The sequence below is a fragment of the Stenella coeruleoalba genome, assembly GCF_951394435.1.
Source record: "Stenella coeruleoalba genome assembly, chromosome: 4".
In the NCBI taxonomy this organism is placed as follows: Eukaryota; Metazoa; Chordata; class Mammalia; order Artiodactyla; family Delphinidae; genus Stenella; species Stenella coeruleoalba.
In genome coordinates this window covers 3,649,752-3,677,364 of record NC_137149.1, presented here as the reverse complement: position 1 = coordinate 3,677,364, position 27,613 = coordinate 3,649,752, and the positions used below count along the sequence as shown (strand labels likewise).

Below are 27,613 nucleotides of genomic sequence, written 5' to 3'. Positions count from 1 at the left end.
TGCCTGGGATGGAGGCTGGGAGTACAGCTCTCGTAAGCCCCCACCGCGGGCCACCAGGGACCACGGCCGCCTGTGTGCCCACCGCCCAGGCTTCTGGGAATGGAAGATGGAGCAAAGGGACGTGGAAACGGTAGTGCGGACTCCTTTCTCAGGACGTTTGAGACAAGAGAGCCATCGAAGTTCCTGCCAGACCCAAATCCGGCTTCAGTGACCCCCTCCAGGGGGCCTCCCCTGCCACCAGGACTGAGGAAGCCTGGCATCCTCCCTACATCTTTCCCAGTATGGCCTCTTGCAACAAGTTCTGTAACGAAGCTTTATTGAGCACATACTATATGTTATGGGTCCATTTTTTTTTACGTTATCTCATTTTATTCTCATAGGAAATCTCCAGGGAGGATTTATTCCCCCTTCTTCTAGAAGTGCTAAAAATCTCAATAATTCTGCACCGGGGGAGTGGTGGCAAAGGGGGACCCGTCACATCAGCTCTGCATGGGTCCTGGAGAGCCAGAGCTGGAAGGGGGACCCCAGAGGCTGTCCTATAAAAACTGTGTCAGGAATCATCACCTTTCTAATTCCCTAAACGCCTCACTTGTGCTTCTCCCTGCACACCTAGTTCCTCTCCTCCCTGGCCCTGGAATGAGTTAAATCCTTCAGGACGTCACATACTTATGCTCCCCTCGTGCCCTTGGAGGCTTCGTTCTGGGGTGGGCCGGGGAGGGAGGAAGACTCCAGCCTGGGCCGATGCAGGGCTCTCTGTGGTGTGGCGGCCGGGCTCAGCCTGGACCCTTTGCTGGTTGACCAGTTTTCCAGGACCGGAGGCCACGGAGCAGAAGGGAAGCGTCAGAAACACCAGGGGAGATGGCTGGCCCGTGCTGGTTTTGCAGAGGTTGAACAAGTCAGCTGGGTCTGAGGCCTCAGCTTCCCCAGCTGAGAAATGGGCGCACTTTCTACCCCAGGGCATTGACCTAGGAGCTCCAGGACGTCAAGCCCTTTGTCACCGCATCAGTGCTGGGTTTGGCCCCAGAAACAGCCCGGTTTTCAGCACTCATCAACAGATGGGGCGTTTTATTCCTGGAACACTCTTGGCAGAATTCAGAGCCAGATGCTATAACCTCAAGTTTTTTTTGAAAAAGCATCGGAACTGTTCCTACAGGCCTCCTACTTCACTGTGCCACATCATCAGACCACTTCCAAATTCCGGTTGACACAGAAATGATTCAAACTCTGAAAGAGGGAACATGCTGGCGTGTTAGAATAAAGGTTCATCTCTCCAGACTGCTGGAAGCGCTCAGACCTAGCATCCTGTCTACTCCCACTCCTTCCCTTCCTGTCTCTCTCCTTCTCTCCCTCTCTCTGTGTCTCTCTGTGTCTCCCTCCCTTCCCCATCCTCTGTCTCTCTGCCTCTCTCTCTCTATCCCCCGCTGTCCTATTTCCTGCACAGTTGAGAGCATTTCCCCAGATGGTTCTTTATCCAAATCTGCCCAAAGGTCACGTCCAAGCTGACCGTAGTCACCTTTGGGGATGTTTCCCTCAGCTTGGATCACCCCTGCTCAGCCTCCCACCCCCACCAGTGCAGCCTCAGAGGGGTGAGGGCCCCCCAGGCCCTGGGGGGGGATAGTGGGCTCCCAGATCCTCCCCGGGCTGCACTAGGGGAGGGGAGTGAGCTCTTTGAAGGGCGTGGGGCTCCTCCTTAACCTGCAGAGGCCGGCCCACATTTTCCTTATTAATCGTGAAGCAATAACTAGCCTCCCTCTGGCGTCTCCTTCCTAAAACTCAGAGTCAGCCGGATGACAGATACTTCTCGAAGTATCAGCTGAGCTTTTGGGTTTCATAGAAGGCAGGACTTCAAAGACACGGAGGGGATCAGTTAGATCAAGCAAGCCAGCCTCCTTCCAGGGACTTCCCCGGCGGGGCCTGTGCCGCCAGCCTGGGAGGCTGCGCGGTGGTCACGCTCGGGCCAGTGCGTGTTTCCCGGGCAAAGCGCCCCAGCCCTGTGGTCGCCAACCCGGGACCGACCCTGGCTGCCCCGGGAGGTGGGCGGCTGCCGTGCCATCCCGAGGGGGTCCCTTGCCTCAGTCTCCTTGTCCGTAAGGTGGGAATGTAAACAGTACGTTCCGCACGGGGTTGGTGAGGAGAGGATGGGAGGTCGCGCGCGTAGCAGGTACAGAGTACAGGCCAGCAGTTACTGCTGCCGTCACCTCCGTTATAACGTGGCTTCCAAAAGAGCAAGAGACGCAGCTCAGGCTGTGTGAGGACCCGGAAACTGTCCCTTAGAGACGTCCCTTCAGGGACCGAAGACCCTCTCGTTCTCAGTAACCAACCCAGCAGCCTTTGCTTGGGAGAAGGGGACACTGTGACAAAGACCCCCACGTGGTGACGCTCCCAGGGAGAGGGCTGTCCGCGTCAGGATGGGAGTCGGGACAGAGGACCGGCACGACACCTTCACACCTTCACGGCCACGGTCGGTCGCCACCATCCGGGCCTCCTACGACCTCGCCATCGGAAACAGAACCTGCGGGAGCCACTGGGCCCGGCGGAGGAGAAGCGGGCCGTCTGGTCCTCGCTGGGCCGCATCCGCCAGCATCAGGAGAGGCCCCGGGCTGAGAAACAGCGGCGGGGGCTCCGACTTGCACCTCGGGCAGGATGGGTTATTCACAACCAAACACGAGCAGGCGAGAGGCCAGGGCTGCCGGCGGTCGGGGAGCCCAGGACGGGAGGACGGAGAGGCGGACCACAGGGTCAGGTGAAGGCCGAGACGGAGGGAGGCTCCGGGGCCGCTCGGATCAGAGGAGGCCCCTGCAGAGGCTCGGGGTCTTGTCTGTAAAATAAAGGTCACGGTGTCTGCTTCGGGGGGCTGTTCTGGGCAGTAGAGGTAATGTGTGTGCACGTGAGAACATGTGAGCACGTGCGTGCGCACGGGTGTGTGTGCACAGGTGAGCGTGTGTTGTGCATATGTGTGTATAAATCTCCTACTAAGTGCCAGGCATCCTGCACAAACCATTGCTAATCCACCACCCATCCTGAAAGGCCAGTGTTATTGTCCCCGTTTTAGAGCCAAGGAAACTGAGGTACAGAGAGGAATGGACCTGCCCAAGGTCACAGACATAGTAAGTGGGTATCAGCCCAGGCCTACCTGGCTCAGAGGTGTCCTATGGAGCCAAAACTCCAAAACTCCTCTTCAAATATCAGCCTCGGACATTCAGAGCCATCATATCCCCCAGAACACACTCCGAGGGCCTTCTCAACTACTCTCCTAGAACGGGGTTTGCACCCTTTCAGACCATCACTGGCTCCCCCCAAGTATCCGGCTCCTGTCGGTGTGCGTGGAAGGGGTGCTTCACCTCCACCATCCAGATGCTTGACCTCTGATAATATGGCCTGGGTACTATAGGGTGGACTGGAGAAGGACCAGAGAAGTACAGGCTGGTCTCCTCTTCTGTGGTGGTATCTGGAGCCCAAGTATGAGGTGTTGGGAGGATCAGGTGGAAATCCCTTAAGCAGCAGCCTTCCCAGAGGGCGAGGGATCTGGGTACATGTAGGCACTCCACCAAGGCCTGCTGAGGGAGAAGAAATGGCACAAACAAGCTGTGTGACCTTGAGCAAGTTACTCAACCTCTCTGTGCCTCAGTTTTCCTTTCTGTAGAGTGGGCTGTGGTGAGGTAGACCAGATAGCATACACGGGCTCCCAGCACCCTGCCTGTGCTCCGTAGAGGACTGGCTTTTGCAGAGCCCCCATGGTGCTCTGTCCACTGCTTCTTCCACCCACCGAGGCCGGGGCCACGCAGCAAGGACCACACTGGGATCCTTTCCACCCCGTCGCTCTGAGCCGGTGTGATGACTCGTTACTTCTCTTTGGATTGTCGGTTCTGCTCGGGGTGAAAAGGCTGTGGCCCAGCTAGGCGGAGCTGGCTGTCTGCAGCGCAGGCCTCCTCGAGTGGTCAGGTGGGAAGAAAGGCGAGGAGAAGCCAGAGAGCACAGGACGCAGACACCTGACCATGAATCATTCGGCAGAACAATTCTGCGAGGACGAGCGTGGGGGATGTGGGAGGGTCCAGGCTCCTGGCCGGCCTCCTCGTCCACCGGGGGGCCAGGTGGGATGACCCCCACCAACACCATCAACGAGCCATAGATTACACGTGATGACTGTGGGAATACTAACGCCGACGCCCAAATGCTCGTGGCCAGCGGGGCCCCGGGCAGGTGCCTGGTCCCAGGGCAGCCCAGTGGGGGCAGGGGAGGGACCGTGGGGCCCGCTGTGCAGGTGGGAACAGAGGCCCGCAGGGGAAGCGGTGGGCACCTGGGGGACGGGCCAGACTAAGGTGGTTTCCCGCCCCTCCCCCTCCCCCCTCCCCAGCGTCTTCGGCCACATCAGCTTCCGCTCGGACTGGGAGCTGGTCAAGGTGGACTTCCGGCCCTGGTTCTCCAGGCAGTGCGGCGAGGAAGACTACAGCTCCTGGAACCTCACCAACCCGCAGGTGGGCCTGGCCGCAGGCCAGGGGTGGGCACCGTGCAGGGCCCCCTCTGCCAAATTCCCCGTCCTGCGGGACTGAGGGCCTTCCTCAGATGCCCAGTCCTTCTTTGCGGTGTTCCGGCCCCCTCTGGGGCCTGGGGCTGCCTGGGCCAGAGTCTGCAGTCATACTCAGGGGAACAGGTGCACAGGGCCCCAGCCAGCCTGGAGACAGGCGTGCTCGGGGTCCAGGAGTTTTCAGATCGAGGGAAGGTAACAGGGCACGTGTATCATATATTAGGTAACAACCCAGTGGGTCTGGGGCAGCCCCACCCCATAATCTCAAACACATACATGTTTCTACAGCAAAATGTGTCATATTCACACAGAGAGGAATAAATGAGGACTCGAAATGGCCTCCCAGTGCAGTTCAGAGCAGGTGGTGTGGCCACAGGACAGGATTTCAGAGCGAGGGGGGCTCTGGAATTGCTGGGGGGACCCTGCATCACGGCTCCCATTCACACAGGTGTGGCCTCTTCTGAGCATTGGCTGAGGACCTACTGTGTGTCCTGGAGGCTGCGGCTCACCCCAGCTGCACAGGGCCCACCTGGCACCCTCAGGCCTGAGGAGTGAATGCAAGGGGCCTCTTCCAGCAGCCCTGCCACCCCTCAGGGCCCTGTACACAGAGCCTGTACACAGTGGGAGCTCAGGGCGGGTGGGATGGGAGCCAGGCTGCCCTAGGTTGGCCTCAGGCATGGACACCCCTCCCCCAGGGCCCGGTTTCCCGGCCCCTACGGCTGGCCGGCGAGTGAGGAACCGGCAGCAGTAGCGGTGGGAGCCCGTGCAGAGCGGCCCCTCACCCTGGCCTTCCTGCACAGGGCGACCGCTGCGTCCTGGGCCAGCAGAGGAGTTTCCGGAGGAGGAAGCCTACGTCCTGGTGCATCAAGGGCCGGAGCTTCACGGCGGCGCTCACGGCCCGCGTGTGCCAGTGCCGGGACTCGGACTTCCTCTGGTGAGGGTCCTGCTCTGCCCCGGGCCCCTGGGGCTGCCTGAGTAGCCTGGCGACCCGGCAGCCGCTGTCCCCGCAGGTGATGCCGGGGGAGGGCTCGCCACCCTCCATCACTTCCCCCTACGCTGTGCCTTAGGACCCAGCCACTGGGTCCAGCCCGCATCAAAGAACTCGTGGGCCTCGTTTCAAAACCTGTGCACGTGGCGCTGCTCACAGGTGGGAGGGGAAACTGAGGAACAGGGAGGGCATCCCCGGGGGCCGGCTGTACCACCCAGCCCCTTCCCCTCTGTCCAGAGACTCTGCCGAAAGCCCCCTGACCACTCCCCTGCCTCCGCTCAAGGACTCCCGTGGCCGCCTGCTGCCCACAGGAGGATGTCCGAGCTCTGGAACCTGCCTCCCTCCCCAGCCCTCCTTACCCCTCTCCGTCAGCCACCTTCACCACTGTCTCCTTGCACCAGTGTTGAAGGGGCTGGTCCCTGCCTGCAGTGCCCTTCGCCCCCTCTTCCCCCGACTGCCTCTTGATCTTCCACTGAGATTCAGCCCACCTCCTCCAGGCAGCCCTCCAGGACAACCAGGCTGGGCTCAGTGCTCTCCTGTGATTCGCTGGAACCCCCTTTGCATCCCTTCTCACCTGGAACGTAACTGTCGGCCTTCGGTCCTGTCTTCCCTCTGGGACGGGGCCCCGTGGGTCCGCCTCTGCGTCCTCAGCATGAGGCCCCGGACCCCCGCTGTCTCCTGACGCCCGTCTCTCCTCCTCCCAGTGACTACGGATTTGAGCGCACCCCCTCCTCCGAGTCCGACGCCGACAAGTGCTTTGCTAACTTCTGGTTTAACCCCCTGTCCCCGCCTGACGACTGTGTCCTGGGCCAGACCTACACCAGCAGTCTCGGGTGAGTAGCGTGGGGCAGAGCCAGGGTGGCCCCTTGCTTTCCTGCCTGGTGCCCGTGGCTCCCCGCATGGAGTCAGGGAAAGAGAAGTCGGGCTGGACGCCCTGTGTGCCGGGGTTCCTGAGAGCCACCCCAGGCACTGAGCCCTCGGGGCCCTCCAAGCAGAGCCCATGTGGGTCAGCGTCAGGGAGAGGAGGTGCCTTGAGCTGGCTCCGAACAGAGAACAGCAGGCAGAGAAGGTCCAAGGGCTTTGTAGCTCACACCTGCTGCAGAGGCTGAGCCCTTCCAGAGAAGTCACACTCCTGGCCTGGTCCTTCTGAGCCCCTGCAGTGCTGGGACCCTTCTGCATTTACCAACGCTGAGTGAGGCAGGCCTGGGCTGGGCCAGAGGTGCTCACACTCCCTTTAGGTCTCAGCTTGAATGATGCCTCCTCCAGGAAGGCCTCCCTGACTCACCCTGGGCCCTGAGCTTACCCTGTGAGGGCGCATATCCCAGTTATTGTCACACTCACCCAGTCGTTCCCCCCGACTGGACGGTAAGCTCCACGACACATAGCGGGTCCCTCAGTGTGTGGTGTGGTGGACACACGCTGTACGTGAAGGTTAAGTGCTCCACAGGTGTGAGCCGTTATGACACTCTTCCTCCACCAGAGGCTGACCACGTTGCGTGCCAAGGATGAACGTCATATAAAAATGTTAGGTGTGTAAAGGCTGTGAACCTGCCGGTCCAGAGGCCCTAAATGAGCTTTATCTGAAAGTCTCTGCTTCCCTTTGGGGAAGTTTTGACAGGGAGTAAACCACCTATGGACTTATTAGAAAATCCTCATTACTGCCCCTGGGGACGGGGAAGGGCAAAGCCCGAGAAGAAAGCAGCTGGAGCAGAAAAGCAGGCTTGGACCTCAGTGGCTAAATCCCATCACCCATCCATCCATCCTGTCATCTATCCGTTTATTCCTCCATCCATCCATCATCCAGTCATCCGTCCACCCACCCATCCATCCTCCATCTATCCATCCAATCGTCCCTCTGTTTATTCTTCCCCTCACTCACCCATCATCCGTCCATCCTCCCATCCCTCCAGCCGTTCATCCATCATCCGTCTATCACCCATCCCTCCCTCCCTCCCTCCCTCAGGGAGCCACAGCAGCTGCTCCAGGGCACCCACCAGGGCTCGGCAAGCAGGAACTCTCGTCTGAAACGGCAGAGCCAGGACCCAGGGTTTCATTTCATACCACCTGCACACTCCGGGTGCCAAGGGGCCGTGGCTGGGTAGCTCGTAGGGAGCGTATTTTCTTCCAAACTAATCACATGCGTCTTTGCACGATAAACTTCAGCGGCAGAGCCGTGAGGGCAGGCGGGGCACCAGGCACAGGGGGTGGGCAGATCCAGCCACTTTGGCAGTGATGTGAGTTTTGCAGACCCAGAATCCCGGGGTCGCCCGAGGGAGCATCACAAGTGGCAAGTCTGAAGATGCCACCCGAGCAGTGGTTTTCCCGTCGCCTCCTCAACGTTCACTAGAGCCCATCGGGCTCTGCCCACCAGCCCCTCCCCACTCTCATCCCACACCTGCTGCCCACTCTGGGCTTTGGCTCCCCCACCCCCCCACCACAGGGCCTTTGCACATGCTGTTCCCGCTGGCCAGGATGCTCTTCCCTCTCCTGTTCACCCTTCTGGTCTTAGCTGAAAGCCCCTTTCTCAGGGACCAGATTCCCAGGTGCTGCCCCTCCCCAGCACCCGTCCCAGTTGCGATGTTGCCTTGATGTGGGGGATGGTTTGGTGAGGGCTCCCTCCCTCACTAGACAGTCCTCTCTGCAACGGCAGGGCTGTGAGTGATGACCTCGTACCCCAGCACCTGGCACGTAGCAGATGCTCAGTAAATTCGTGTTGTGTGAATGAGCTGGTGAGTCAGGTTCATCTGGTCCCACTCTCTTGACGTAATAGGGAGAGGAGACCCCTGGGAGCAAGTTTGCTCACAGCCATGCGGCACATCAGCGGTAAGGCCCGGCCCCTCCTGGGCACTCTGTCCTCCCAGGACCGTATTTCCCAGCAAAGCCACAAAATTCCGACTGACTCCTTCAATCCTCCGCTCAGCAACAACAACAGCTGTTACCATTATTGTAAGAATACGAGCGGACCAAGGAAAGGTCCAGTGACGGAAGCAGGTCCTGCCATTACTGGTCATTCCCTCCCCTGAGCCTCAGTTTTCCCATCTCCAAAATGGGGCAGAAATAGCAAACAGGTGGAGTCGGGAAAAGGGAGGGAGTTGAAGGATGGAGTTCGCCAAGGCAAGAGCCACCTCTCGGCAAGCAGGTCCGGCGGGGCAGCAGGGCCCGCCGCACCCCCGCCTGTCTGACTCGCTGTCTGGCCGCAGGTACCGGAAGGTGGTGTCCAACGTGTGCGAGGGCGGCGTGGACCCGCAGCAGAGCCCGGCGCAGCTGCAGTGCCCCCTCCTGCCGCCGCGGGGCCTGCAGGTCAGCATCCTCGGGGAGGCGGTGGCCGTGCGGCCCGGGGAGGACGTGCTGTTCGTGGTACGGCAGGAACAGGTGAGGCGCCGCTTCAACCGGGCACACGGGGCGCCGGGCGGCGCTCTCTCCGCCTCCACGTCGGTTAGGGCAGCGTCTTTGGACCAGCGGTTTCCGAACTGCGGGAGGGGAGAGTGGGCCGGGGGCCCCTTCCCAGGTCCAGGCCAGCACTGAAACAATGAAACAGAAAAGTCGGAAGAGAGGGCAGAGGCAGGGAGGGAACGGAGCAGCGTGCAGCGAGCACAGGCCCGGGGGGGCGTGGCTTCAAACATCTCTGTGTCTGTGTGTTCACCGCGCGGTGACGTCAGATTTCTGCCTTCCTGTGGGCGCCGTAAAACTTTTTGAAACTCTCATTATACTGAGTTAGTTAATTTTGGAATCATAAGAAAAGCAGGAAGTTTTTCAAAAAATACTGTAAAAATAAATAAATAAATGCGACGATGCAAACAAAAAAACAAAAAACCCACCGTTAGTTATAATCTCAGAGCCAAGGACAAATTCCGTAATAGATGATAGATGGATGGGTAGGTAAACGGAGAGACAGATATCGTTGATAAACAGATATAGATAGAGGAGAGATTGATTGATAGATAATGGATAGACAGAGATACAAATACAGATGGATATAGAAATATTTTGTGTCTATATATATATATATACACACACATATATACACACACACAAATATATATATACACATACCTATATATAAATATATAAATGGAAATTTATATTTCCCCACCTCCTAGTCTTTCTTTTTTTTTCTTTAGTACAAGTGTTACATTTTTTTCTGATTTTAAAAACAGTATATACTCACTGTAGAACGTTGGAAAACCACATTAAAAACATAAGAATATATCACCAAAAATCCTGGTCTCCTCAGGTAGCCACTGTTGGTTTTTTTATTTCCTTCTAGTCTATCTAAACTAATATGCAGCATGCTTATTTTTCTGATTATAGAAGTAACAAATGCTCATTGTAGAAAAACGTGCAGGAAATTCAAAATGACAGAAAAGCACAAAGGGGACGTCAGAACCCTCTGTTCCCACCCCAGCGTCCAGCCTCTCCCGGCGCACGGCTCTCTTGCGCATTTGGGTCTTCGGTTAACTAATATGTAGCGTGAACTGAGTGCGGCTTTGTAACTGTGTGTGCTTCGTTTAGAAGATGTCCTTCAAAATGTGCCCAGGTGGGGCAGGGTGATGCTGACAGAGGTCTTTGATGTTGGAAAGCGGGGGCTCTGGTCCAGAGCAAAGAGCGGTACTCGTGGGCACCCGTGTGTCATCCCTCCCCGTGCCTAAGGGCTGTGCTCCCATCAGCCGGCTTTGTAGCTGGGGATACCCAGCCTCAGACAGGGGCAGCCACTCACCTGAGGCCACACAGTAACAGTGCCGTTGGGTCCAGGCCTGGGGCTCCGTGTGCACTGCGCCTGGTCCACGGCCCCCAGAAGTGAGCTGATCCTGGGGTGGCCTCCCCTTCCCGCCTGTCCCCGTCCCCGTGATGACTGAGCCTGGTCCCGAGAGTAACGCTGCAGCCGCGGGCAGCCCTGGGGTGGTGGGGGGCTCCGTTCACAGCAGAGGAGGATGCAGCCCCCTGCCCAGCTTGGGACCACCAGACCCTCAGAGGGGACCCAGCTGCCTCCCGGAGCTCCAGGACAGATTTGCAAGAAAAACGGCTGCCTGCTGCCCCCTAGAGCCTGGAGTCCCAGCTGCTAAGTCACACCTGCGGTGCTCCATCCAGAGCCAGGACAGGATATGCCTGGCAGCGCACCGGGCGGGCTGGCACTCTCAGCTGCAGCAGGGGGCTGGAGTGAGGGGGCAACAGAAAGATGCTCTTGGGAGAGAGAGTCCAGCGCACGCTGCTGTCCAGAAGAGGCCGCTGGCTCCCGTGTCAGAGCCTTGGGAAGGAGTGGGTGCAGGGCTGAGGTGGGTACACACACTGTGGCACACTCGTTCTCACACACACGGACACTCTCACACACACACACTCACGCACTCACATTCGTAACACAACCACAGACGCACACACCCAACCCAGGTGTGGAAACAGCGCTGGGTTTAGGGGGAATCCAAGTTCTGTAAATATTTAAGCACTGAAAATAAATCTGGTGGAGAACCCAGAAACAGACCCACACAAGCAGGCCCGGCTGATTTTGGCCCAAGAACAGAAGCATCTCGGTGGAGGGAGGATGGGCTTCAGCACATGAAGAGCCGGTAAAAATGAACCTCACACCGACGCAGAATCACCTCAAAGTGGATCACAGACTTAAACGGAAGATGGAAAACTATAAACCTTTTAGAAAAAAGAGAGGAAAACAGCCGGAACCTAGGGCTAGGCAGAGAGTTCTCAGATTTGACACCACCAGCCCCATCCACGAAGGAAATCTGATAAACTGGACTTCGTCAAAAGGCGACATCTCGCTCCGCGACAGACCCTAAGAAGATGAAAAGGCAGCCGCAGAAGGAGATATTTACAAACACATCCACCAAGGACTAGTACCCGGAACCCATGAAGGACACTCAGAGCTCAGCAGGAAGAAGACAAACAATGCAGTCAGAAATTGGACAAAAGGCCTGGAGACACGTTTCCCTGAGGAGGAGGTACAGGTGGCAAATGAGCACATGGAACCATGTGCAGCGTCATAAGCCATCAGGGAAATGCAAATCAAACCCTCAGAGCGGTGTCACTGCACACCTGCGGGAACGGCCAAGCTAAAAGCTAGTGGGACCACCAAGTGCAGGCGAGGATGCGGAGAAACTGGATCCCTCCTACGTGGCTGATGGGAACGTGACATCTATAGCCATTCTGGAAGAGTCGGTCGTTTCTTTAAAAGCTAAACATATTACGCTCCTGAGAAATAAAGGCTTAACATTCACCGGGAAACCTACGCATCAAGGTTCATAGCAGCTTTATTCCTAACAGTCAGAATCCGCAGACAACCAGATGTCCTGGATGGACAAGCGGATAACACGTGATGGCACGTCAATCCCGTGGGTGGGACCCCGAAATAAAAAGGAACAGGCTACACACCACAAGCTGGGGGAATCTCCGGAGAGCTCTACTGAATGCGAAAGCTAATCCAATGACTCCGTGCTTTCTGGTTTCATGTATAGAACATCCTCAAGATGACAAAATTATAGAAATGGAGAACAGGTTCTAATCCCACGGAGTCAGGGATGTGATGGAAGGGCGGGTGCGACTGTGACAGGGCGGCAGGTGGGACCCCAGTGGATTCCCTATTTGTGATAGTGATGTTTTGCGGGATGTTAGCACAGGGGGAGCTGGGTACCAGGGACCTGGGGCTCTCTGTGTTATCCGCTACAATTACATGTGAATTGGCGTTGGCTCAGCGTGAAGCATCTGAATGTTTTTGAAGCACTCAGTAATTAACACACACACACATCTGCCTGGAAACACCACGGTGTGGGGGGCGGGTGTTGCAGTGACGTCACCGTTTTTCCTTTCTAGCTCCTTCGCTTTGCCTTTTGTATTCTCTCCTTGTCCTACGTTGATACTGTATTACTTTCCTGATTATGACGAGGTGTTTCAAACAAGGAAATGTGTCAATAGTTAAACTTGCACCTGTCTTAGCTGCTTGCAGGCAGGACTCAGGGTCCCCAGGAGGGGGTGGCACCTGCCCATCAAAGCCGCAGGTCCCGACTCAGCCAGAAGCACCCTCCTCTCCCAGGATGCAATACAGGAAACCCCTCCCTCTCGGAACAAATCGGACTTGAGACACCCAGCCCCCATGAGACTGCCCTTAAACGGAGAAAGCACCGGCCCGTGGGCCAGCCTGCAGGTTCTGGGCTCACAGAGCCTCAGTCTTCCAACCTATAAAGTGGGGATAATAGAACGTACTTGTATAAGGTCCCTGAGGCCATCACAACAGTGGCCACGAACTGGGTGGCTTGAAACAGCACACATCTCTCCTCTCACAGTTCTGGGGGCTGGAAGCCCAAAATCGAAGTGTCAGCAGGGCTGCGCTCCCTCTGGAGGGTCCTTCCTTGTCTCTGCAGCTTCTGGGGGCTCCAGGTATCCCTGGGCTGTGGCCGCATTTCCTCCTGTCTTCACATAGCTTCCCCTGTGTCTCAAATCCCCTTCCTTTATCTTATAAAGACCCCAGTCATTGGATTTATGTCCTGTTGTAATCCGGTGTGACCTCATCTTAACTAATTACACCTGTAACACCCTATTTCCAAATAAGGTACATTCTGAGGTTTCAAGTGGACTGAATTGGAGCGGGGGCAGGGGTGGACACTATTCAACTTATTACACTATATTTCTGAAGAAAGTTAGATGAACATAATTTACTTAAAAGTATTCTATCGAGTTTTAAGGTTTGGCAGGTGTAAGATAAGAGGATTGCTAAACAGTGATGATCTTCTTCGTTCTTGATCACTAGGAAATGGTTTTCTGGGTGTTTCTGCAGCAGGGGGAGGGGTGACAGGAAGGGACGATGCGGGGTGGGGGGAGGGAGGGAGAACATGAGACTGAATATGAGAACTTCTTGCCAGAAAGTTGAAAAAGTTATTGTTCCCTTCACTCAATTTCCTCCCCACGCCTCTATGAGGAAAATACGGTTATTGGAAGGATAAGGCTTGTGGTGGGGGGTATATGGCTGATTGGACAGCTTGTGTGGGTGGGGAAACGCCTGGAAGAGGCAGCAGTGGGTGGGAGCCCCTTCCTGCACAGAGCCCGTGCATACGAGCATCACTCCTGGCACCGCATAGAGTGAGAGAAAAGAAAAATGCAGGAATCGCAGCATCAGAGAGGGAAAAGTAATGTTTTCTTAACTTCCTGGGAGACTAAGGGTCTTCCTACACACACATATCTTCCTAGACATGTTACTGAAACTGTCCAGCAGTGTGCTAGGCCCCTTCCCGCCCTCCCGGCTCCTGGCTGAGGCCTCGGTGGGCCTCCCTGGCCCCTATCCCCGCCCCTGCACTGCCTCCCTGCCCTCGCCCATGAGCCCTGACCCCTCTCCCTCTCTGCAGCTGCGTGATCTTTCTAATGCAAACCTGGCCCTGGCCCCTCCTTCCACCCACCTCCTACAGCTCTCAGCCCAGCCCTCCGGGCTGGGAGCCCCAAGGGCAGAACAGATCCGGTTCCCTGGGGTCCCCAGGCCACTCACTTTGAGGAAAGGAGTGAGGGAAAGAACGATTGAATGAATGAGTGAATGCCTCATCGCTGGCCCCCAGCTTTGCACCCACTCCTAAGTGGCCCTGTGGTGCTTCCTGCAGGGCGATGTCCTGACCACCAAGTACCAGGTGGACCTGGGGGACGGCTTCAAGGCCATGTACGTGAACCTCACGTTGACCGGGGAGCCCATCCGGCACCGCTATGAGAACCCTGGTGTCTACCGCGTGTCCGTCAGGGCGGAGAACATGGCAGGACATGACGAAGCCGTGCTGTTTGTCCAGGTCAACTGTAAGTCCATCGTCCCTTTGAGGCCAAGTGTCTCTCCCTGTGACAGAGACCAGGTTCTTGGGGAAGCACGGGGAGCCCAAGGGCAGGGAGGCAGGCAGGCTGGGCTCGAGTCCACACCCATGGTGGTCTGTGCAGCAGTGGGGATAGTGGTGATGGTGATGGTGATTATGATGGTAGTGGTGGTGATGGTGATGGTGATGGTGGTGGTGATGGTGGTGATGGTGGTGATGGTGGTGGTGATGGTGGTGGTGATGGCGGTGATGGTGGTGGTGATGGTGGTGATGGTGGTGGTGATGGTGGTGATGGCGGTGGTGATGGTGGTGGTGATGGTGATGATGGTGGTGGTGATGGTGGTGATGGTGGTGATGGTGGTGGTGATGGCGGTGGTGATGGTGGTGATGGTGGTGGTGATGGTGGTGATGGTGGTGGTGATGGCGGTGGTGATGGTGGTGGTGATGGCGGTGGTGGTGGTGGTGATGGTGGTGGTGGTGATGGTGGTGGTGGTGATGATGGTGATGGTGATGGTGATGGTGGTGGTGATGGTGGTGGTGATGGTGATGGTGATGATGATAGAGATGATGGTAATGATGGTGATGGTGGTGATGATAGAGGTGATGGTGGTGGTGATGGTGATGATGGTGATGGTGGTGATGGTGGTGATGGTGGTGGTGATGGTGATGGTGGTGGTGATGGTGGTGATGAGGTTGATTGTGACGGTGACTGATAGCAGCCTGTGCCATGGCCAGTGCCCTGATGCCCTCTAACCTCTAACCTTTTTCTGGCCCCTGCAGCCCCCCTGCAGGCACTCTACCTCGAAGTGGTTCCTATCATTGGCATCAACCAGGAGGTGACCCTCACAGCTGTGCTGCTGCCCTTGAACCCCAACCTCACCGTCTTCTACTGGTGGATTGGTCACAGCCTGCAGGTATGCTGGCCCCAGGCCCCTGGCAGCCCCTCCTTCCCACAGGCTCCCATCTGGGATGGAGAGTGGGGCAGGCCCCACCCTCCATACTGGGCAGGACACAGTGTGTGACACCATGGAGGTGAGGAAAGCACACACCGACTCTTCCTTCACCCTGAGCATCTGTTCGGGGTCCGGCCATGTCTGAGTGTGGTGGACAGGGGATGAATCGGGTCAGACCCTGCCTTTTCCTAGGGAAAGATGTGGGAACATAGTAGGTGACCTAAGTTAGTGTGTGACAGGTGTCACAGGAAGGAGACAGGTGATGCGTCTGAAAGTTCCAGAAGAGATCAGGCCATTTCTAGTTATAGCATGGGAGTAGTCAGGGAAGCCTTCATGGAGGAGGGGGTCCCTGGGGCTGGACCCAACCTCAGAAGCCTCATCCAGGGCTGTGGGTTGTATCCTGTGGGCAGTGGGGAGCCAAGGGCAGATGCCTGGTAGGAGAGCCTGAGGGCCTCTGCAGGTGAAGCTGCCCACCCTTAGGCCGGGGGGGGCCTCGAGACCCAAAGGGGGATCCTTCATTTATTCAGCAAACGGCAGCCCTTCACCGCCAAGCAGAGAGCCCCAAACAACGGCTGAGGTCCCAACCAGGCGGGGCCCTGGGCTCCAGACTGTTTCCCTGGCATGGGGAGGGTCAAGGAAGGGGCTCGGGCTCCGGGCTCGAATGGCGACTCAGCCCCCTGCAGCCGAGCTCTTGGGGCCGGTTGCTACACCTCCCCAAGCCTCTGCCTCCCCGTCTACAAGGTCCGAGGCAATAGTGAGGCCCAGTCGGATGTGTGTGCCCACCCCACAGGGTGCGTGCTGAGCTGGCCGCTGGGGTCCAAGGATGAAGGTCCCATAGCCCAGCTGAGCGTGGAGGGGGTGAGAAGGTGAAAGGGATCAGGGTGGAGGCCCTGCCTAGCAGCCACCATGCGCCTTCGACACCATCCACGGAGGGGGGCTCAGAGCCTCTGGAGGGAAGGGGCACTGGGAGACGGTGCCTGTGCTGGGGAGCTCAGGACCGGGCGTCTCTGGGGGGCCCTCTCCTTACCCCCCGGGGGCTCTCAGTGCAGCCCTGGCCGCACACCGGGGCCAGCTCTGCGGCCCAGCCCTGACCCCCGCTCGTGCCCGCAGCCCCTGCTGTCCCTGGAGAACTCTGTGACAACGCGGTTTGGGGACATAGGGGACGTGCGCGTGACGGTGCAGGCTGCCTGTGGGACCTCCGTGCTGCAGGACTCCAAGGTGGTCCGCGTGCTGGGTGAGTTCCCCCCCTCCCGCCCCCCGGGACAGACAGCACAGCTCCTCCTTTTCAGGAGCTCAGGGTCGGGGGCAGGCGGTGGACATGCCACCGATGTCCTGGTCATCCCAGGCAGGGCTCAGCGGGGCAGAGGGGCCTCCGTTTCCCCATCTGTAAAATAAATACCGACAACTCCTACGTCCATGGCATTCACAGGCTCCACGTGGCACAAATGAGGACGCGGCTGAGGGGCTTGACACGGTCACCCAGCAGCAACAGAGCTGGGATCGGGCTCCGGGTCTGCCTGCCCACCGGGTGCCTGTCCTCAGCACCCCCGTTATCTGAGGATCATCATGTGATTGTATCACTTTTGTTGAGAGTCCTGCTCTGAATCTGTGTCCCATTTATTGGCTCACTGGGGGCTCTGAGCCCCCCAGGAGACATTTACGATAGAAAATTAGTCCTAAGAATGGAAGAGACCCCCCCCCCCCGGCACCATGTTGCCCTCATCACCACACTGATAAACCCTCCTTTTGCTTTAAGAACAGCCTGTCCTGTGGACAGCAGCCATCAGTTAAATATTTAGGGAACTGCCCTCAGCCATTCCTTCATTCACGAGCATGTGGGCAGCAGGCCCTGAGCCCAGAGCCTTGAAAGTCATCTCCACCTGCACTGCATGCTCACACTTCACAAGGCACTCGTCCCTTGAGCTCTCCTCACCCCTGCAAAACCTCCTCCCATTTTACAAATCAAGAAACCAAGGCTCGGGAGGTAAGCGGAGAGATTGCAGTCCACTCTGAGACTCCTGGTGCCGAGTCTTTTTTTTTTTTACCACCTGCTGCTTGTGGCTCTAGAATAGGTTTCTGAGTTGCAGACCCTGGGAAATGTGAGAGACAGAGAAGGTGGGGGCTCTGCTCTCCAGGAACTCTTATTCTGGTGGGGGAACCAGCCCAGTCAAAGTCCATGGATCCCTGGGGGACGAGAAGTCAACGTCCGTAGGGTGTGTATGTCCTTGTGAGTTGATGGGGCAAATCACACAGCAGGCTTGGCCCTCCCTCCAGGGCAGCACTGCTGTCCTCGTCATTGTCACCTTTGTTGTTGTTGTTTTATTATTAAATGGCAGCCGGTGTAGTGGGCCCCGCCCGGGACAGCTGCTGGCACATACACTGGGAAGAACCTTGTTTTCTGAAAGTGGGCTGCAGGATCCACACCCAGGGCCAGCCCTGGACCATCCAGGGGGTGTGGCCACCGTCCTCAGAGGAAGCGGGGCCGGGCGCCCAGGACTGACCCACTCTCCCATCTCTGCCTCTTTCCAGATCAATTTCAGGTCATGCCTCTGCAGTTTTCCAAGGACCTGGACGCTCACAACCCCAACACCCCCGAGTGGAGGGAGGACATTGGCCTCGTGGTGTCCCGGCTCCTCTCCAAGGTGCCCCCAGCCCACCACTGGCAAAACCACCTGCCCACCTCTGGGTTGTGGGTGCCCCAGAGAAGCGGGGGCTGTGGAGCCCCCAGGAGAGGGCAGGCGGGCTGCCCTGCAGTCCTGATGCTCTGTCCTTCACATCGGCTGACAGTGGTGCTTGGAAGCCATGTAGGGTCCTCTTACCTGGCCCTGGGGGACATGCAGCCAGACTGTCACCTTGCAGAGGAGGGACAGGACTGCATCTTCCATGCACATCTAGTGAGCACCAGCTGTTTGCACAAGACACAGCTGCTGTCCTACAACAGAATCTCTTTAAAGGGATTTTCATTTACTCACCACGTTTCTCTTCTGGGCTGGACACTGGAGACAGAGAGATGAGTCAGTGTGACGGCTGCCCTCAGGGAGGTCGCAGAAAGCAAAGGCAGTGCATCAGGGTGGGCGTAGGGCACTCGAGGCCCTTGGGCCCCCAGTGGGAGAAAACCCAGCCCTCTAGAGCCAGCCAAGCCTGTCACAGACTGAGGCCCACCCTGGCCATGCCTCCCTTTGGCCCATTAATAATTTGGGTAATATTGTCCTGGGTGTTGAAGGATGAATAGGAGTTTGCCAGATGAACATGCATGGAGTGGGACTTTCAGGAGACAGAGCTTTGTGGGTTGAGGGAGTTGCATGGCCAGGAGCCCTGACACTTGGAAGGACAGTAGCCAGGGAGGGGCCTGCTCACCTGGGCATGGTGGGAGGAATGAGCTGAAGGGGGCAGGCCTGGCTGAGCGGAGGCCGGGGTGGTGGCCACAGGCTGAGGGACCAGGAGCGCTGGGCTGCAGTAGGTAGAGGGCAGTGCTGTCATTTGCTGGGGCCATGACTCCAGGTGTACAGGGGTCAGGAATGGCCAAGACTCAGGCCACTCAGGGAGGGAGGGTATTCCTGGGCCCCTGGAGTGTGGCAGGGGACAGAGGAGGCCGGTGGATCAGAGTGGCCGTCTGTGTCCCCGCAGGAGACCAGCATCCCCGAGGAGCTGCTGGTGACCGTTGTAAAGCCGGGGCTGCCCACCTTGGCTGACCTGCACGTGCTTCTGCCCCCTGCCAGGCCCACGAGGAAGAGGAGCCTCACAAGTGACAAGGTATCTCCTGCGGCCACTGGGCCGGGTCCTCCCCACGCCGCCGACGGTTTGGTGGTGATTCCCGGCAAGCACGGGGACCTCAGCCTCCCGTCATCGCGTAAAGGCTTATCTCTCACCAATCACTGTCCCTCCTCCCCCTTGTGGCTACCCCAAGGTCACACTGGAGGGGGCGTGGGGGGGACCAGGGCATTGGGCAGGACCACCCCTCAGGGGGACGCTCCACTTTCACTCCCATTTCATTGGCTAGAGCTGGTCACACCGCCCCAGCCTCACTGCGAGGGGTGAGCACCGGCCAGGGGATCCTGGGCAACAGTTTCAGAGCATCCAACTAGGACGGGGAGTCAAAAGATGAATCGGGGGGGGACTTCCCTCATGGTCCAGCGGTTAAGACTTCACCTTCCAATGCAGGGGTTGGGGGTTTGATTTCTGGTCGGGGTGTTAAGATCCCACATGCCTCACGGCCAAAAAGCCAAAACATAAAACAGAAGCAACATTGTAACAAATTCAATAAAGACTTTAAAAATGGTCCGCATCAAAAAAGGAAAAAGATGAATGAGAAGAACTTCACGCCGTCTAGGGGGGCTGTAATTCCGTACCAAGCAGACAGCAATGAGTGTGGACGAGGAGACAGAGAAACTGACCCCTCATTCACTGCGGGGGGGAGTGGAAAATGGTGCAGCCACCGCGGAAACAGTCTGGTGGTTCTTTAAACAGTTAAACACGGAGTTACCGAACGAGGCAGCGGCCCCACCCCCGGGCGTGTGCCACAGAGAACTGAAAATGTATGTCCACACACACACGTGTGTGCCTGGATGTTCACAGCCCCGAAGTGGAAACAACCCAAATGTCCACCCGCAGAGGAGTGGATGAGCAGAAGGTGGGCCATCCACACAGTGGAATATTATCCAGCCATCAAAAGGGGTGAGATTCTGATCCAGGCTGCAACTTGGATGAACACTGGAGACATGATGTAAAGTGAAAGAAGATGGTCACGGAAGGCCACAGACTGTGTGATTCCACTTATACGAAATGTCCAGGATAGGTGAATCCACAGAGACAGAGCGTTGCTGGGGGCGGGGGGCGGGGGGCTGGGGGCGGGGGCTGGGGGCTGGGGGTGGGGGCGGGGGCGGGGGCGGGGGGCTGGGGGCTGGGGGCTGGGGGCGGGGGCGGGGGGCTGGGGGTGGGGGCGGGGGCGGGGGCGGGGGGCTGGGCAGTGACTGCTCACGGTTTTAGGCGTTTCCTTTGGGAGGAAGAAGATGTTCTGGAATTAGATAGTGGTGGTGGGCGTGACTGTGAATATGCTAAAACAACACTGAATGGTACACTTGAAGAAAGGAAATGGCATCTCAAGAAAAGATGAGTCAGAACCGCAGCCGAGCTCTGAGCTAATCGAGAAGACAGGTGCTCCCGCAGATGGTCTGGGAAGAGCGACCTGCACGGAGGCACGGAGAGAGCAAGACCAGCAGGACCCCTGTGGGCGGGTGGCAGCGTCCCATTTCACAGACGAGGGAAGTGAGGCTCAGTGAGGGCCCCGCCAGGAAGCACAGCGCGGGCGTGGAGCCCCACCGTCACTCTGGCTGCCAAACTGCTCGAGCCACTCCCGGGCGGCCTCCTGGTGGACCTGTGCCTGTGCCAGCCTGACCCACAGCCCATCCCAAAGGGCGTCCGCGTCCGCACCTGGGGGCTCCCGGCCAAGCCCCCAGCCCCCGCTGATGCGGTGTCTCTGGAGGTGGGTCAGTGGCGGGTTGAGAGGCATCGACCCACTTCTCAGAGGAGGAGCTGAGGGCAGAGGGGAAGGTTGCGGGGGTCCCGGGTGCCAGCACGGGGCTCGGGGGCTGCACCCACCCGGGGCGCTTCCGAGTGAGGGCTGGAAGGGAAGGAGGTGAGAGACCGGGGAACCCCACCCCCATCGTCCTGAGCGCTCAGAGTCTGCCACGTGCCCGAAGTCAGCGAGCAAACTTAGCCGCGCGCCACGGCCACGGACAGCAGCCTTGCCTTTCTGCGTGCGGAGCATGGGGCCCAGGGCGCCACCCCCAGGCTCCTACGATTCCTCACGTTGACCTGAGAACGGAAAGGTGCAGCGACCCCTCCAGGCCATGAGGTCAAGGGGCAGAACCAGGTGTCTTCCCGGACCCTTCAGGTCTGGGGCTGTTGGCCTGTCGTTTACACAGTTCCCGACTCAGGACCCTCGTTCCGTGAGCAGGGAACGGGCCTCGTGGAGTCCCGGGTGCTGAAACGCCGCTCAGGGAAGCAGCCAGCAGAGTCCCCAGGGTATATCCCCCCAAGGCCCAGGGAGCAGAGCCACGGGGACCCCATCCCTGAGAGGGACCCCTCCCCCAACACATCTGCACCCACCTGTGCAGAGGGTGACACCTGACACCCACGTGGGCTGAGTGGTTCCCTTCTGAACACCAGGAAAACTCCCCACTCCTGAACTGCCAAACCAGCTGGGCGCCCCAGAGGCCAGCTGCCTCCTCCCCCCCACCATGATCCAGCAACATCACCTCCTGGGGTTTCTCTGCCTCAGGTGTGGGCTCACTCGCCTGCCTGGGTCACCTCTCCTGTCCCTGTCTTGTCTTCTTCCTGGTCTTGCACGTCCAAGAAGCCTCCCCTGATTACTTCTGGGGTTGGGGGCCTCCTGGAGCATCCCTGGGTCTCCCCAACTTTACCACACTCCATGGTCCTGACTAAAACTAGAGCTCTGTGAGGGCAGGGCCACATTTGGGTCACCTTGTGTCCCACTGTAGGTTCTTGGTGAGAGTTCATTGGTGGCTAGTATTCCCGTTTTACAGAGGAGGCGACTGAGGCCTGGAGAGGCTGAGTGGCCCTCCCCCAGCCCCATGGCTCTGGAGGGTCCGGGCGGACATCTGCCCGGCTCTCCCGCTTCCTCTGCTGGGTCCCCGAGGGCCCCCTCACTCCCCGCTGTCTTATTGCAGAGGCTCGTGGCCATCCAGGAGGTGCTGAACGCACAGAAGATCAGCTTCCTCCTGCGCGGTGGCGTCCGGGTGCTGGTGGCCATGAGGGACGTGGACACAGGTGAGAGGCCTGGCCGGAGCTCACCTCTGTAGGGTGGGGTGGGCGTGTGTCCAGGCCCCTCAGACGACACCCATTACTGTGGACGCTGGGGGCAGAGGGACCCCCTCTGCCGCCCGCACACACGCTCCTCCTGGACGGGTGGCTGCCTCCGGTGAAAACCCCGTCACGCCAAGGGCCCGCGGTGCTCCCCGCGGACACAGCACGGAGCTCTTGCTTTAACTTATGTCCCTTAGAGTCTCAGGTGGCTCTGTCCCCGCCCCCCACCGTGGCCTGTCCTCCCCACTTCGGGCAACGATCTCCGCAGGAGCTGAGGAGCTGCGTCCTGCTCTGTGCAGCCACGCGTCCACGCCAGCATCAGTGCGGACGGAGGAGTTCTGTCCACTTTCCAGGAGGAAGGACCGGGGCCGGGATTTACTCAGGGGGGGTCCTGGGTGCCAGGAGGCCGGCCGGTGCCCACGCGGACCGCTCACAGGCTGCTTTGCTCACAGATTCTCCAAGCCTGGGAGGAGGTGGCGGCTACTGGGCGGTGGCAGTCGTCCTCATAGGGCTGTTCGCGGTGGGAGCCTTCATCCTCTACAAGTTCAAAAGGCAAGGTCACCCGGCCTCCCTGGGCTAACTGGGCGTGAGGGCGGGGCCTGGTGGGGGGGCGCAGCTTCCCAGCAGGGCCTTGGAGGGTTGTGGCTGTGCCTGGGACGGGCCCTGGGGTGGGGAGGGGCCTTGTCTGGACCCACAGCCTGGATCTGAGTCACCTTGATCCCAGAGGGAGACAGCCGACCGCTCACAGCCCAAGGAGCCTCTTCCACCCCCATCCTCCTCTCTGCTCCACCCACCCATTTTACAGATGAGGAAACCCGGGCTCAGAGAGGTTAAGTGATCTTCCCAGGGCCACACAGCTGAGGAGTGGGGCTCTGACCCCAGGCTGTGCCCAGTCCCCACGCTTCCCCCAGCACCCATCCACCCCTTCCCTCCGCAAGCATGATCCGGAGCTGTCATGTGCCAGGCACTCCACTGGGAGGCGGCTCCAGCCTCCAGATGGAGCGGCTGCACGCGACACCCAGGGCCGGAGCGGGGGGCGGCTGACGCCCAGGGTGGGAGCGGGCGGGGGCTTGAGCCGAGGCTGGGTGGTGGCAAGCGCACCGTGCGGTCATTGGGAGGGGGTGTGGTGCCTCTCTCCCCCTCTGACCTGAGTCCTCAGCTGTGAAATGGGCTTAATAACCCTCGGTGCTGGGATTACTCATGGGCCCCCTCGAGGGCCCGGGAATGAGCAAAACGACCAGAAAGTGTCACCAGACTCATTTCCTGCAACACGCAGCTGCCAGGTCTGAGCCTGTTGTTTCTCCCTGTCTTGCTGGTCTGGCTCCAGTGGCCTTGGGGTCTCCCTGGTTGGGGTCGCCCTTGGGAACAGTCCAGAGACGGAGCTGACCCTCCCCTCGCTCCTCTGAGGCCAAGGATCCTTCCTCCCCCGAGCCCTGGACACTTCTGGGTCTCTGTCCTCCAGCACCGTTCACACTGGGTGGCAGCCCCCCAACCTGCAGGACAGCCCAGACGGCAGCACGGCTGAGTCAGCCTCGAAGACTGGGCCACCATCCTGCCCTGCTGCTGACCAGCTCTGTGGTCCTGGCCAGTCTCTTCCCCTCCCTGAGCCTCAGTTTCCTCATCTGTAAAAGGAGACTAAGCAGGAGGAGGATAGGACAAGGGAAGAAGAAAAGGGGGAGAAGGTGGGGAAGAGGGGCAGGGGGCAGGGAGGGGCAGATGGGGAGGGGAGGGGGGTGGGCAGGAGCAGACGCAGGCCCCCAGCTCCTGCAGACCTCCTGTGCCCGTCTCCCTTGTTGCCATAACGCCATGTTTAATTGGGACCTTGTGAAAACCGCCCAGCTCAGGCCTGGCTGAGGCAGGCCATGGGGTGTGAGTCCTGAGAGGCTGAACGAGAAAACGATTCAGACGCTGCCTCCCAAGTCAGAGCCGAGTTGGAGGCAATGGCTGGAGTCGGGACCTGCCCCCACCCCTTTCTCTTTCCCCTTGGACCACAGGTTGCGTGCACCCATTTGGGCTTCTCTCAGGGCACTTGAGAATTGCAGGGCAGCAGGATTGCCTGGGGGTGGGCGGAAGGCAGGCCTGGCAGGTCAGGAGTGAAAGGGGCAGAATTCCGTTCTCTTTCGATTGCCTTCTTCAGACCCCCTGAAGGCCAGATTGCAGTTTCCACAAATTGCTCCAGATTTATCACACACAGTGTAAATGGTCCAGAAGGAACCTACTACCTTGTCCCCAGAGGATGGGGAGGGAGGAGCAAGGGGAGGACCTTGCAGCTGCAGAGAGAAATGCCCCATTTGTCCAGAGGCTTTAAGCTCTGTGGAGCTCAGGGAGCTGGGCTCTCCTGACTGACGCAGCAGTCAGCGTGGGCTGGGCCTGGCTGCGTAACAAACAGCCCCTAAGTCTCAGAGGCTCACAGCCATCGAGTGCTGCAGTCCACTGGGTCTGGCCACATGGCCCAACCCACCCTGGGCCCTGAATGTGCATCCTGCCATCTCAATATTTCCAGAGAACTGCCAGTGTTGGTGAGTGGCTCTGAGGAAGCCCACTCTCCCGCTGAGTCTAGTTCCCTCTTCTGTAAATTGGGACCATGGGCTCTTTTGGGGTTTTGCTCCAACTAACTGGGGTGTTGAACATGAAGGAGCGTGGTCCAGGGGCCCCGAGCCCAGTCCCAGCTGAGGCAGAGGGGGCTGTGCCCTTGCTCTCCTCTCCCTCTGCCCTGGAGGGTATGGGAACCTGAGGACGGTGCAGCCAGCCCCAGAACCCCGGGCAGGGCTCAGCAAGCGCCTCTCAGAGCCAGTCAACATCACGTGCCGTGTGGGAACGCATGCCAATCCAACCAGAGCCCTGAGGTGCAAGGTGACGGGGACCTGAAAGAAAATAAAACAGCCTCTCCCTGCAGCATGCCGAGGGGAGACGGATGGACAGCGAGCACCCCGTGTGCGGGGGCAGAGGGAAACCCAGGGCTGCCGGAGCTCACGGGACGGAGGGCTTCCTGGAGGAGGTGGCTTGGAGCAGAGACAGGGCAGGAGGCAGGCCCAGGAGCGATGTCAGCACCACACAGAGGGATGGCCCAGGGCTCTGCTGGGGGCTTCTGGGGACAGGCATCCTGGGCAGAGCCCTGAGTCCCCACCTCCGTCCCGCAGGAAACGCCCCGGCAGGACCGTGTACGCCCAGATGCACAATGAGAAGGAACAGGAAATGACGAGCCCCGTAAGCCACAGCCAGGACGTGCAGAGCGCCATCCAGGCCGAGGAGTTCATAGATGACGAGCTCCACTCACAGACTCTAGGTACTGCCCGCCCCGAAAGCTCCTCCCCTTCCCTCGCCACCTGCCCGCCCCCGCTGGCTCTCCCGACCCGTAACAGCCGCTCTCTGCACCCCCTACACGGCGACCGCCCCACCCCTAGGTTGCAGCCAGGAGGACGCTCCAGAAACGTGTCCCCGTCGTGGGTTGTGTTGTCACCGCCCCTTTATCCCTCCCCACCCCGTACCCACTGTGTCCCTGGAGCTGTGGGAGGTGGAATGGCTGTCCTCACCTTTTAAATGATTGGAGGTGAGGCTCAGAGAGGTGACGTTGCTCACCCAGGCAGCACAGCAGACAAGCGGCCGGCCTGGGACCCAGACGCGGGCCTGCCGGACCCCAAAGCCCACGTCCCTCTTTTCTCCCTGGAGTGGTCGGGAGCTGACCACTCCTGTCCTCCACAGCTCCCTGACCTCGCAGCCCCACCGTCGTCTCCCACAGCCGCCGGCCCCGCCGGGTTTCTCTCAGGGCTGTGGTCCTCAGCCTCCGGGACGGTGACTACAGCCCCGATTTCCCGGGCGCTTACTCCTCAGCAGGCCCACTGCTTCCCGGCACAGTCTCGCAGCCAGCCTGGGAGGCAGGCCCTGGCCGTGCGTCCATTTGACAGATGGGACAGCTGAGGTTCACAGTAGCCACTCGGTCTCCCAAGTCACTTAGCCGAGAAGACGCGCAGCCGATTCTGTGCCCCTCCCCCACGCTGCAGCCCAGGCTCGGGGCCAGCTCCCCCGTGCGCCCCAAGACCCCCCAGCCCAGGCCAGCAGCGGCTGGAGAGCGTCGGGGCCCCACGCGGCCATCTTCATCAGGCGGTGTCGCACCCCACGTGAAAGGTGGTGGCAGAGGCTCCCGGTGGACCCGGGCTTCCCAAGCGTGGACAGAGGGGTGGGCGTCCCAGGGAGATGAGAGAGCGGCCCTCCTGCTTCCGCAGCTCTTTGCCATCAAGCCCCGAAGAGCAATGATAGTGTAATAATAAGGGATTCTTTCAATGGAGCACTTAGTGCGTGCCAGGCCCTGCCCAAATCCTCAGGGGCGGTCCCTTCCGGACCCCCCACCATCCTTTAGGGGAGGCCATATTATCGTCCCCAAGTTACAGATGACAAAACCCAGGCCGTGAGGTGACACGCCTTCATGAGGTCTCCCCCGGCACGCGGGGCTCACCACCCCATGCCCCCCCGTGGCCCCACTGCAAGCTCTGGGCCGCTTCCTCCCCACGTGCCCGGGCGTCTGGGGGGCTCTGGGCAGCCCATGCCGGCTCCTTCCACCGGCCACGCCTACGGCCCCCAGGCTCAGAACACAGCCCCGCCCAGGACCCCGGCAGACCCCTGCCCTTCTGACCGTCACTGTGCCCTTCTCCCTCCGCTGCCTCCTGGGGCCTTGCCTCGCCGCCCTGCAGTGCCCCTGCCCGGGGAGCACAGAGCCCCTCCTACCTCCCCCTGCCGCCGACGCCAGGCCGGCCACTGCAGGGCAGTGAGTATGGTGGCTGCTGGCCGGCATGGCCTCACTCCCGGAGGCCCCCTGGGTCCACTGCTTGTGCCGGCACCAGGAGAGCCCACCCTCCGTCACCCCTCCTCCCAGGAAACCTAGGGACGCCCACCCCTCCGCGCCCGCGCCCAGGCACGACCCGCAGGGCTGCAGCAAGCGCGGGACGCCCCGCACACCGGTTGAGGCCACACCGTGTCCCGCACGGCCCTCCGTCCTCTCTCTGCCCCTCGGCCGGGCGTGTGCTCACACCCGGCATCTCTGTGCCTCCAGGGAATCACTCCGGCGTGGTCCTGAGCGTCAACTCCCGAGAGATGCACAGCTACCTGGTGGGCTGATGCCGCTGGAGGCCGCGCCCAGAGCTCTATCCTCTCCGCCGCTTCATCCCCCGTGGAGGGCACAGGACCACACGTGCCACCGGCACGGGGCTGGGACCGGCGTCCCCTCAGAGACCTCGGAAAAGCCTCCTTCTCCAGCTGTGTCCACGCAAGACGACAGATGCACCTCTGTCCAGCTCAAGCCCGCCCAGCCCACGGCCGCCCAGGAAACCCGCCAGCTCCTGCCTCCCCGGACACCAGGCCCACATGCTGCCCGCTGCGCCGCCCGCCCTCCCAGACTCTGGGCGCTTCTCTGGACCTCACACGGCCGCCCTGGCTGCCCACGGCTGGTCACCGCAGCTGGGCCTGACTTCTCGTGGCCGAGGCTGGTCCCCCAGAGGCTGGGAGAGGCCGGGCTCTCAGCACCGCAGACCCGCCCCATCAC

General features: G+C 59.6%; 1 protein-coding gene across 1 annotated transcript in view; it reads left to right on the top strand.

Annotated features, from left to right (window-relative positions):
* Window positions 1-27,613, top strand: part of SORCS2 (sortilin related VPS10 domain containing receptor 2) — a gene marked incomplete at its 5' end in the record, with an annotated part of 475,854 nt that extends 448,241 nt beyond the window's left edge. Inside the window, 13 exons of the mRNA XM_079921045.1 lie at window positions 4,355-4,475; window positions 5,326-5,459; window positions 6,218-6,346; window positions 8,714-8,885; window positions 14,102-14,288; window positions 15,080-15,213; window positions 16,363-16,486; window positions 17,782-17,894; window positions 18,880-19,005; window positions 21,942-22,041; window positions 22,530-22,629; window positions 25,218-25,363; window positions 27,125-27,613. Of these exons, the coding sequence (XP_079777171.1) occupies window positions 4,355-4,475; window positions 5,326-5,459; window positions 6,218-6,346; window positions 8,714-8,885; window positions 14,102-14,288; window positions 15,080-15,213; window positions 16,363-16,486; window positions 17,782-17,894; window positions 18,880-19,005; window positions 21,942-22,041; window positions 22,530-22,629; window positions 25,218-25,363; window positions 27,125-27,189 (1,651 nt within the window). The 3' untranslated portion in view covers window positions 27,190-27,613. The remainder of the gene's footprint in view (window positions 1-4,354; window positions 4,476-5,325; window positions 5,460-6,217; window positions 6,347-8,713; window positions 8,886-14,101; window positions 14,289-15,079; window positions 15,214-16,362; window positions 16,487-17,781; window positions 17,895-18,879; window positions 19,006-21,941; window positions 22,042-22,529; window positions 22,630-25,217; window positions 25,364-27,124) is intronic.